The sequence below is a fragment of the Labeo rohita genome, chromosome 24, assembly GCF_022985175.1.
Source record: "Labeo rohita strain BAU-BD-2019 chromosome 24, IGBB_LRoh.1.0, whole genome shotgun sequence".
NCBI lineage: Eukaryota > Metazoa > Chordata > Actinopteri > Cypriniformes > Cyprinidae > Labeo > Labeo rohita.
The window spans coordinates 301,890-314,414 of NC_066892.1; the positions used below are offsets into that span (position 1 = coordinate 301,890).

A 12,525-nucleotide genomic window follows, 5' to 3' on the forward strand; every position below is an offset into this window, starting at 1 on the left:
GCTTTAAATTTTCTATAAATGAAGATACACTTTTATGGCATGTTTTTTCTTATGTCCCCCATATGTCCCCCAAAGCATGATGGGTCAAATAAAAAGTTTGGACGTGTTTTTCTGTTTTAAACCAATTAAACATCCCAGAATCCACTAATATAATACTTACTGATGTTCTGGTGTTTTCTCTCCAAAATAACATCACTTCCTGCAGGATGATGTGGATTTAAAACAAAATATTAAATTAAAAAGTAACATTTTTAAAAATGTGTAACATTTAAATTGGATAAAGGAAATCATAAGGAAAGCACCTGGAATACTTCAGTCAGTGTTTCACTGTGCAGCACCTGAAAACATCACACAAATCAACATCCACTCACAGAAATCATCTAAAACCCAGCTCATAATGTGATTCATCTTTATAAACTGTGAGTTGAACATTTCGTCCAGTATACTCAGACATATATGATGATGGGAATTTAGGAGTTTCTCTTGTTCTGGTGTCTTGAGTTGATCTTGACACTGTGAATAATGACTGCTGTTCTTCACTACAGGAGAAACAGTGTTATATTTCAGCACATCTGCAGACAGAACACAGACTCAGACTCAGGAACTGCTCAAAGCAGTTTGAGGCGGTGCTCGCTGATGTCCTCAGGTGCATTCATCATGTTTATTTATTAATTAGCAGAATCTGATGGTTCTATTAAAGGAAAATGGAGACGAAACGACTGACCTGACACTGAAAGCATTAGAAGAGTTTACTGCAACATTTCAACACTGTGACAAAGACACACTCCCAAATGAGCGTCTGTTCGTTAAACATCACTGATCGATCACACTGTGCTCCATTCAACTCAGACAGACACGATTTCATCGAACAGAAGTCACACTTCCAATCGAAACCTGCAGAAACTCTAGGTTTATGTAAATCTAGTTTATAAACAGTAGTAGTGATTGTTAGTTTTACCTGCCTGAATTCTGGTACCAAATTAGTCAATAAAAGCCATCTATTACAGCTCTATAAACGTCAACTAGAATCCCAGAGCTCCCTCATGATATTTATACTCATTTAAACTGTAGCAGATTTCAAACGGAATATTCATCCATCTTTCATACTGTCATTAATTTTGTGATGCCAAAATTCACTACACTGTAAAAAATAAAAAACACAATTGTTGAGTCAGCTTAAAATAATTTGTTACCCTGCTGCCTTAGAATTTTAAGTTCAGTCAACTAAAATACATTTAGTCAACTTGAAATGTTAAGTTGTACTAAGTAACAACTTAGATATTTGTGTTTGCTAAACTTAACAGATGGGTAAGTAACCCAGCTGCCTTAAAATGTTAAGTTGATTCAACTCAAATATCCAAGTTGTCACTAAGTATAATTTAACATTTCAAGTTGAATAAACTTTTTTTTTTGAGTTGACTGAATTAAAATTTTTAAGGCAGCCAGATAACAAATTATTTTAAGTTGACTCAACAATTTATTTTTTACTGTGTAGTTAGTATGAAAGCTTCCTCCATGGGATAAAATGTAATTTTGACATTTTATCTCACAGTTTGGACTTTTTCCCCCTCACATTCTGAGTTTATATCTTGCTGTTCTGACTTTATTTCCCACAGTTCAGAGATTAAGATCATAACTGTGACATAAACTCTTAATTACACTTTAAACATCATCTTCAGTCTCTCTGGCAATGAAACCGCTTTATGGATGGAGATACTAAGCGAGAACATCTGATTTTGGACGGAACACAGCATTAGTCCTTCTCTTGGGCTAAATGAGATCTGCTTGAGAGACACACTCTTGATTAAACTTTAATGAATCGACCCCAAAACTCATGTGAGAAACTACACGTCAACGTCTCTTGATTTTTTTTTATATACTGTAACAGACATTACATCTCAGACAGTACTGAACCACATGAACCACTGGGCTAGCTAACGTCAGGATTCGACTTGTGGCTCATTTAAGTCAAACGAACTAAAAAATAAGTAAAAACCGACAGCATACAAGTGTAAGTTAACATCTCTGAGGCAAAATGCAAACATAAACATTTCCCACACGAGCAGGGAACATTTCAAATGAGATATTGCTATCAAGTCAATTTCTAAAAAATAATCAATAATTTGGTGATTAAAAAAGTGCAAGTCGACGACAGTATAAAACATGCTGCTCAGACAGCCAAACGTCACCGATAAACGAAAACAGCCACAAATAATCTACTACTGGAAGTATAAAGTTGCTTTTTTCATCTAGTGGAGCATAGCTGTGCTATCATGCTGGAATTTGTTTCACGTCCCATTGAGTTTTTGCTTGTAATTCCTTGAGGAAACAGTACTAAAGACTGAGAACCTTTGGGTCTAACGAACAGGCAACGTCTCGACTGCTTGTCATTCTAGACTAACAGAAGTTAAACTTCTACGCTGTCCATTTCCACATCTTCTAAAGTAGTATCCGACTGGGAAACCATTATGAGTTTTTGTTTCTTTGAATACTGTCTGATCACGGCACACTCCTCCTGATGTGTCTCCCGGTCCTTTTCCAAAACCTCAACAGAGCTCTCTCGACTGAACGCGGCGTTGTCCGTGGACTCGAACGACTCGCCTCCGAGACCCTCGAGTTTGGTGTAGCCCCCGCTGCCGAGGCCTTCCAGCCGAGGGCAGCTGAGACGTCTCGATCGCACCACCGTAGGGGTGGACGGACAGATATCCAGATCGACAGACCTGGAGTAGTCAGACAAAGCGCTCAAGGACAGGTGAGATCCGGCGGCCTTGCGGCCCGGCGAACAGGACGGCAGCAGCTGAACCTGGGAACCCTGCAGAGAAACGCGAGGCGCTCCTTGCAAACTGCCGCTGCTCCTGTACACCTCCACCGAATCCTGCGGAAGCTCGGGATGAGGTTCCACTTTGGCCTTGGTGATGGTCCTAGACGCTACCAGATCCTCCAAACGTCTGCAAATGGCCTCGGCGTCCAGGAACTCTCTTTTGGCCTCTCCGGTTTTATCCGAACCCCTTCTTTCCGAAGCTGCTCGGTGGTTGAGCTTCATCATGGGTAGGGTGAAAGCGTTGACCGAAGTGGACACGATGGTCCTGGTTTCCCATTGCTTCAGCTCAGGCGCCGCTGTGCCGATTCGGTTCTGATCTCGATAGATGCTGTAGACGGTGTCCGTAATGCTCTGTCGGGACGGTGGGATGGTGGTAGACGGACGTCGAGATGGGATCATGCTACCCGCGTCGTGTCGCCCGGAGCCTGGAGACGGCCAGGAGGCCTTATGAGGGGAACCGTACGATTTGGTGTCTTTTGATTGGCAGTAGTTGACGAAACCGTTCAGCGGAGCTGATTCTTTGCTCCGCAGGCTATGAATGTCAATCACCGTTGAGTAGATGTCTCTGAGATTAATGATTTTGGTCTTTTTGTCTCTGTTTTCGTGAAGCACCGCATTGGCACAAATGAAAAGGAAGATCCCGATGCCCATGATTAAAGGTCCGAACACTTTGAGCCTGTCCGAATACAAGTATCTGTTGATAAACGCAGCAAATGCTCCCAGCTTAGGCGGATCCGGCTCAGAGGTCCCGTCGGAGCCATTATAGCTCCTGAAGTCTTTATCTAGTCGATCCCAAGACGGTCTGACGGTCACATTGACTAATTCCCGGCTCTCGTAAGTCCTCCGAGCGCTCTGTGCGTTCATCAGTCCCGGGTAAAGCGGACTCTCTTTGGGCCAGTAGCCCAACACGGCCATGGCGACGCCAACCAGCAGCACCAGAATCCCGGCGGCGGCGACCAGTCCGGATACGGAGCACAGCTTCAGCTTGCCTTTCACCACAACCACTTCGTTCTTCCTCTTTTTCTTCGCTTTCCTCTTGCGCTTGTTTTCGGCGCGGTTCTTCGCACGGAGGGAGTCCTGTCTCCTGGCAGATATCCGCAGCAGACCCCCTGTGGCGATCATGATGGCGCTCAATTAATCATCCTGGAGAGGATAGAAAGAACATGAGAACATTAGTGTGGGCTGAGAAAGCCATGAGATCTAGACACATACTCACCAAATCTAACAAATACCATGTGCACGCACAAGCAACAATCAGAAACAATAAAAACTACACATAAAAGAGAAAACATACACTTTTCCACAAAATTGGTGCAAACCAAAAACACATTTAAAAAACATTTAAGTATTCAAATCTTAGATGTTTATTAAGATCCTTCTATTATCTATCGAAACCCACAATAATATTTAAAATGTTAGTAACCTTAATATATGTAATAGATATATAAAATCATAATTTATTATGTACTTTTAGTTGGGAGGTGGCTGTCCTGAACCCTAAACTTATGGAAATAATATTGACATATTTTTTGTATTTTTTTTTTCCATTGTTGTTTTTAAAAGTATCTTTTTGATTCTTTTAAAAAGTTAAAAAAAAAAAAAAAAAAAAAAAAAAAAGAAGTTCAATTTTTTTTTTTTGTAAATTATTGAAACTTTATGTAAAAAAAAAAAAAAAAAAGTGTCCCTCATTTTTCATGTCACTACTGAAAAGTGCATGTTTTAGTCTACTGCAGAGACTGATTTTAGCTACAGCCATAAATGTATTATTTTAGTCCTCATATTTGAGGGAAATAAACTACATTGTAGTACAGTTATGCAATGTTGTTGTATTTTAGTAGTGTTTTAGTATGTGAGTTAAAATTCTGTAATGCGCTGTGGTCGCTACCAATGTTTTGTTTTGTCAAAAATAAGAATACTGAATTATCAACTAAGATGTTCTGATAGTTTTTGGTTCAATGTACGTTTAAACTAATGAATCCTTAACTCTGAAATCAGTATGATCAAAAATTGGATTCAAAATACAACAAATCTCATAAATTACACTTGAAATATTGTTAAAAATTTAATTGTTACGGATTTACCTGTGAAAAAATGTAATAAAATAGCAAAAAATATATATTTTCGATCTAGATGTTGGCAAAATCTTAATAGGTTAATATAACCCTTCTAATTAAATGATTATTATTGTTTCAGTAGTGACAAATTTGGGAAGAGGACAAATATTCTAAAACTTTCTGAAAATACAATATGAGAACTAATTGCACAGTTACTAGAAATGTGTACCTTGGACATTATACAGTTTGCATACAAACATTTTTGGGGGGGAAAAAGAAACATTTTCCAACTCTGACCAATTCTGTAGAATGGCCCATATACATATTTTTGTAAGTTCTTGTTACTTAATATTTTTGTGGAAACACTGATACACCATAATTCAAAAGTTCAGGGTTTTGAAAAATAAAATGTATCATGTTTTCCACAAAAATATTGTGCAACTGTTTGTTGAGCAGCAAATCAGCATATCAGAATGATTTGTGAAGGATCATGTGACACTGAAGACTGGAGTAATGATGCTGAAAATTCAGCTGCGCATCACAGAAATCAATTACAGTTTAACAGATATTCGCATAGAAACAGCTATTTTACATTGTAATAATATTTCATAATTATTACTAGATTTTTGATCAAATAAATGCAGCCTTGGTGAGCAGAAGAACGTTCTGACCTGTTACCAGAATCATCTCTCACACACACTCGTATATATATATGCACCACCCTACCAGTATCACTCATTTCCAATGAATGTCTCTCTGTCTCTCTCTCTGTCTCACACACACACCAGCATTTGCTGCGCTCCTATTGGTTCTTCATTTGCCGGATGTTCCAGAAGCTCACTTATCTTGATGAAAGCTCTGTAGAATCTGTACGGCTGAGCACGAGAGACTGAACACAGGCAGAGCGGCGCTCGTGTTCACCGGACTCTGAGTGGGAGCGAGATTCTGCTTCCTGTGAACAGCATATGGATGGTGTGGGTTAATGCAGCACAAACACACAGCAGTGACGGGCCATCACGGCCGCACGAGTGAAAGAAGAACAGAAGCGGTGTGAGACAGAGACAGATGACATGATTCACACCAGACTCCAAACAGAAAGATGAAAAGCATCTGTTTGTCGATTTGACATAAAAGCTGATTCCACCACAAACTGGAGGAACGCGAGTCAGTCGAGTCAAGGTTGGCTTCTAGTGCTTCCTGTTCAATTCAGTTCAACTGAATAACAATAAATTAAAGCTTTAAAATCATACGGGATTAAATAAATGAAGCTGTGCTTCTCTTTGTGGGATCTAACCAGGTTTGATGAACCAGTAACCGGTTGTGACATGCCATCTTTGAATATGCATAAAAGTGTTTTGAGAGATTCGGTACCAGGGAGGTTCATTAAATAAAAAAATGCAGTCTGTGTAAACAAACTCTAAAAAATTTAGATGCATTACAGACTTTCTCAAGGGTCTGAACCACTAAACCACATCACCCAAACAGAGCCTAGTAAAGTTTGCAGAAACTACTGAGTTTAGTGGAACACAGAGATGATTCACTGTATGTTTATTTCATGTTCTTAATCAAAACAGACAGACTATATTTTGCAGTGGCCCTTGTGAACCCGTCTGCCTTTCTGCAGCGGAGTCTAATAATTTATGGCACCAATTAAATCTTTATGTTGTCTTCCAGAAGGGACTTCCAGAGGGAAAATACATATTTGAGTTTCCAGCACCAGAGTTCATTAGTTCTGAATCATCAGGGGAGAAAAGAAGACAAAAGTGAATTAGTTTCTCGCTGCATTTCGAGTGTCCATTTCTCTTCACGTGTAACGCCGTGCTCATTAAGTGCTTGTTTTGAGTCTCTCGACACGTTAGATGGACATCGATTCAGCATGAATCAGCACTTCTGATGACCCTCCAGAGCTTCGTAAACATGCTGACGGTAAATAAACATGACGTATGTACAGTAGTGTGTAATTAGGTTGTTGTCAGAATCATTCAGCCAGGAAACTGAACGAGCGATCAATGAACATCGGCTGAATGATGGTGCAATTTTATTGTCCTCGATTAGATCACAAAAGAAAAAATATGAGAGAAAACTTTACTCTCCCTCTGTCAGCTGATAAGCGTGTCCGTTATGAGCGTTTATGGACCTGCCGTATATTTACTCACCAGTGCACTACAGAGAATCACTCAAACTTTATTACACACTCTGTTTTAATAACTGCTGCTCAACCTGAGAAAACACACTGCTTGTCTTACAGGAATAGTTCAGCCAAAAACGAAAATGTCATCACCTTCAGGCCATCCAAGATTAGAGTTTGTGGAAATGTGTCATTGCATCACTGTCTCACCAATGGATGTGAATGGGTGCCGTCAGAATGAGAGTCCAAACAGCTGATAAAAACATCACAATAATCCACAAGTAACCCACACCACTCCAGTCCATCAGTTCACATCTTGAGAAGACAAAAGCTGAAACAAATCCATCATTAAGATGATTTTATTTAAAATTCAAGTCCATAATCCATAATAACGCTTCCTCCAGTGAAAAAAAAAAAAAAAAATCACATTGAAATCCAGCCACATATTTGTTTAGAGCTGTTTTGGATTTTTCTGGTTTGTAAATGGTGCTTTATTCTTGCAAATTTCCCTCAGACTTTTTTTTTTTACCGGAATAAGTGTTATTATGAAGTGTTATTATAATTATTATCTATAATTTTAGTTTAAAATGTCTTTTGAACGATGGATTTGTTTCAGCTTTTGTCTTCTGTAGATGTGAACTGATGGACTGGAGTGGTGTGGATTACTCGTGGATTGTGATGTTTTTATCAGATGTTTGGACTCTCATTCTGACGGCACCCATTCACATCCATTGGTGAGACAGTGATGGAATGACGCATTTATACAAATCTGATAAAGAAAACAACTCATCTTACTTTGGGCTTCATTAACAAATTCCACTCATAATGCAAAGCACTTTTAGTCTTAGAGTGTTGTACATTTTGTAAACGCAAATTTATTTACTGTCTCGCCAATGGATGTGAATGGGTGCCGTCAGAATAAGAGTCCAAACAGCTGATAAAAACACCACAATAATCCACAAGTAACCCACACCACTCCAGTCCATCAGTTCACATCTTGAGAAGACAAAAGCTGAAACAAATCCATCATTAAGACACTTCAGCTCTATAAAAAATGCTTCCTCCAGTGAAAATACCATCTTGTGTTGTCTCTCACATCAAAATCCAGCTACATATTTGTAGCCATTTTGGACTGTAAAAAGTGCTTGATCTGTGCAGATTTCTCTCCTGATTCAGACCAGACCACTTTTTTTTTTTTTTTTTTTTTTTTTACTGGAGGAGGTGTTATTATGGACTCTGGACTCCATAATATAAGTTCAAAATGTCTTAATGATGGATTTGTTTCAGCTTTTGTCTTCTCAAGATGTGAACTGATGGACTGGAGTGGTGTGGATTACTTGTGGATTATCGTGATGTTTTTTTTATCAGCAGTTTGGACTCTCATTCTGACGGCACCCATTCACATCCATTGGTGAGCAAGTGATGGAATGACACATTCTCCAAATCTGAACAAACAAACTGATCCTAATCTCAGATGGCCACTTTTGGCTGAACTAAACCTGCAAGTAGTGAAAAAAATAAAATAAATAAATAAATAGTTTAAAAAGCAGTTAACTGGTGTGAGATCAGTTATCATGGTTGGCTGAACTCAAACACTAACGTCACATCTCCTACATCTTCGCTACCAACAAACAGCCTTTTCTTTTCTAACAATACAATGCACAGATGCTGCAGGCGACTACTGGTGTTACAAAAACACACAGCTTTTAAGAAACCCAGCTCCCATATTTCTCCGTTGGCTCTCCTTCTATATTTCCAACCACAAAGATTTACAGATTTGACGAATTCCTCTGAGTGTTTGGCAACGGAGGACTCCGCGCTTAATGAAATGAAGCTGAAAACGCTCCACCGGTCCAGACAAACGGATGATCGCGGGCCGCGTGAGTTCAAAGGTGTGCGCCGATCCTTCCACATCAAAGCAAACAGCAGAGAATCTGAACGAACAGAGAAACGAGCGGCGGATCCACAGAGACTTCAGAGACACAACACGTGAACTGACATGTCAAACACGGCCGAGCAGGATGTATGGATCACGATGACCTTTGTGTTTATTTGTGAAGCGAGGGCAGCGGGTGAAAATAAACACGTCATGACGACCAAACACCAAATGACACACACTGCCAGAATGAACTCGCAGACGTAAAAAGAAATATGATCAGTGCAGAGAAACATAAAGGTAATGAAGCTAAAAACGACGGCCATTACCATCTGATTCCGCTGGCAAACGCAGGGCGCGCGAGTCAACAAATAATATTCCTCGAACAAATAAACAAATTTCACCAAGCATATGCTGCTGACATTCAATCGTGGGCGGAAAATGAATGATACGCTGTTCGCACGGGCAACAAATCCATCTGAAGGATGTGCTGCTGGCAAAACTGCCCTCCACTGATCTGAATCCAGTTTCTCCTTCTCTAGATTTGGTTTATCCAGTGTGTGAAATGCTGGAGGGACCACAGTTCATAGTCTCTCACTATACTACTTGCTAGAAACAACACATCCATTATTCAACTCGCTACTATAGACAGGTTTAATTGAAATGAATGAAAACAAAGCAGACGTACAACCAGTCCAGTATGGGCTGTACTACTGGGTTCTGCAATCATTCATTGAAATCTTTACAAATTCCAGAGAACAAAACCTCACGGACGGTGAACATCAGACACAACTTGAGACTATTAAGAAGGTTTCACCTGATCAATCCATCATCCGAATCAAATTAAATACACTGTCCACACTGACCCTGACTACAGAGATCTGGTCTTTAATTTGGATTCTAATAAGAAATCTGCTTCAGTGTGAGCCCAGTTGCTCAAACCCCTTGAACAATAAAGTAAAGGAGTTTGTTTTAATGGGATGCAAGTCTCTAAAGTAAGCTAAAAACCACTTAGATGGCAGTTTATCCGCAATTAAGGCATGTCAGTGAGTTTACGCTGCACTAGTTTTCTAGTTGTGAGAGATCGGTCGTCTTGAACGGATTCTCTTTCGTTTTTTTGTTCACTGCATGCTTAATGAACTCTGATATAAACAACAAATCATGAATTCCTGCATTAATTACTGCACTGGCTTTGAACAAGATCTTCCATGACTAAGCGCATTATAAACACAGTGATGTAACAAAAACTGCAGAAAACACTGTATGTCCTCATTCAGGTGTTTGACTAATTATCCTTGCTCTCATTCCAGTCTCTAACTGGAAGATCCTAAAGGTTTCTAATCATCCGCCTGGTGAAACGAATTGGTTAAATGGAATATATTTACAGCTTTCATATTTGTGACCCTGGACCACAAAACCAGTCTTAAGGATCACGGGTATATGAGCAATAGATGAAAATACATTGTATGGGTCAAAATGATCGATTTTTCTTTTATGCCAAAAATCATTAGGATATTAATTAAAGATCAGGGTCCGTGAAAATGTTTTGTAATTGTTCTACTGTAAATATAACAAAGCTTAATTTTTGATTAGTAATATGCATTGCCAACAACTTCATTTGGACAACTTTAAAGGTGATTTTCTCAATATTTAGATTTTTTTTTTTGCACCCTCAGATTCCAGATTTTCAAATAGTTGTATCTCTGCCAAACAGTATCCTATCCTAAAAACTGATTTATTTGGCTTTCAGCTGATGCATAAATCTCAATTTTGAAAAACTGACCCTTATGACTGGTTTTGTGGTCCAGGGTCACGTTTTAGAAAGATGAGATGAATTCGTAGCATGAGGATCTCTAAAAGTGAGGTTTTAACAGCCATGAAACACAGAGAACAGTCTAACCTAAAATGCATTGATCATGTATGACCTCAGAGGCTTCTAAATCTGAAACAGCTCACCTCTGTGTTACATCAGATACAGTCACAGATCAATAATAGTCAATAATGAATAACCTATAGCTAGCCACTCTTCCGTGGCTTCAAACAGGTCGGTGTTATTCGATAATGAGGAGATTTACAGTCACTTTGTCTTCATTTAAAAGCCTAATATTTCATGTCACCACAAATTCAGACGTTTCTAATCTCGATACAGACACGAGGATCATAAAAAGCGGCGAATTCAGACACAAACGTGAGTTGAAATGTGCAGTTACTGTTGATAAAAAATGGTGATTGTGAAAAAGAGCTGCTCAGATAAAGAACAGCAGACACGTCTGTTAAAGACGAAGGAATGAAACAAAACAACGAATAAAGGTAATTTAACACAACCCCCTTCTCAAAATGAACACAAAACTGAAGAGAAACTGGAAAATCGGCGCGGTTTATGCGCGGAAAATAACGTGCGTAACAGCTCGTGACATTCGGTACGTTTAACAAACCCTAAAAATGCACAAAAGACAGAGCAATGCATTGATCTGTCGATCGATTATATATATATATATCCAAAGATAAATCACATAATCTACTCCATCTTTACACTGAAGGTACGTGTGAGGAGATGAACGATCGCTTACCGTGAAATACGACTAATAGATTCGTATTCGCGCAACGAAACGCAAACTTTCTCTCTCCAGAAGATCGCATTTGGAGCGTTAACTTCGTCATTTCCATCATTTCCAGTCAGGAATCTTCCCAAGCTCCGCTCAGCCGTTTAATCGCACGCGCAAACCGCGCGCTCCAGCGCCGGGTTCCCGATCCGGTTTTGCGCTCCGGGTTCGGGCTCCGCCGTTACTGCGGCTGATGTTGCGCCGCTTCTCGGGTGTTGTTGCTATGATACCGCAGCCCGAATCCGGTGCAAGTGCTGCAGGATTTGAATAATTGCCTTCTAAACTGTTTAACCCGATGAGTGACGGCGTTCGCGATGCTCAGACGCGCGTCAAAACCCTTCGGAGCCGCCGTGAGACACGGAATGACAGCGACGCGCGCTTACCTGCGAGAGCGAGCGGCGGGTCACATGCGTTCACTGGTCGCGTCGCGCCTCTTTGTTCCTGTTGGTCAAACATATGCAAGAAAACAGCATATTCATGCGGCATTTGCTCATAAGCAGAGAAACGTCATGCACCAGTCAAAAAGTGCCATAATGCAAGAATATTGACATGCGAGTATCATCATGACTAAGGACCACAGGACTTCAGCTAACAAAAATATGTTCCAAGAACGTTGAGCTAACGCTCCTTTTCAGCTAGAAGCTCACCGAAGGGTTTTTCCTCCTGGTTATACAAACGTTAAGGGAACATTCGCAAACGTTTTGCAGTGGGAGCGTTCTCAAATAACTCCAACTAAAATGTTTTGAAAACATTTTCAAAGACTAGAAAACTTTGAATAAACATTCTGTTAACGTTAGTGGAAGAACCTTTCCAGAACGTTCTTAGCACCTTCTCTAATGTATTAAGAAGCAAAATAATAGAAGACCTCCGTATCTATTAGTCTTGATAAAGTACTGTAGTGGCACCATGATACTTTGACATACACCGATCACATATGTGACCCAGGACCACAAAACCAGCCGGAAGGGTACATTTTTTTTCGAAACTGATCACATGAAAGCTAAAGAAATAATCTTTCCATTGATGTATGGTGTGTTATGATG

At 39.8% G+C, this 12,525-nt stretch overlaps 1 protein-coding gene across 2 annotated transcripts; it reads right to left on the reverse strand.

The window, feature by feature from the left end:
• Positions 1–945: 945 nt before the first annotated feature.
• tmem200ca (transmembrane protein 200C, genome duplicate a) lies at positions 946–12,103 on the reverse strand. 2 transcript variants are annotated; one of them, XM_051097578.1, is made up of 2 exons: positions 11,866–12,103; positions 946–3,964 (listed from the first exon to the last, which is right to left on the reverse strand). In XM_051097578.1, the coding sequence occupies exon 2, from the start codon at positions 3,941–3,943 to the stop codon at positions 2,408–2,410; it is 1,536 nt and encodes a 511-aa protein (XP_050953535.1). In that variant the 5' UTR covers positions 3,944–3,964; positions 11,866–12,103; the 3' UTR covers positions 946–2,407. The 2 variants fall into 2 exon arrangements, with proteins under 2 accessions (XP_050953535.1, XP_050953534.1); XM_051097577.1 differs by lacking the exon at positions 11,866–12,103 and adding an exon at positions 11,450–11,859.
• Positions 12,104–12,525: the final 422 nt, after the last annotated feature.

Bases quoted from the DNA above. Each gene is read 5' to 3' on its own strand.
- tmem200ca (XM_051097578.1), bottom strand. From the start codon at position 3,943: ATGATCGCCACAGGGGGTCTGCTGCGGATATCTGCCAGGAGACAGGAC.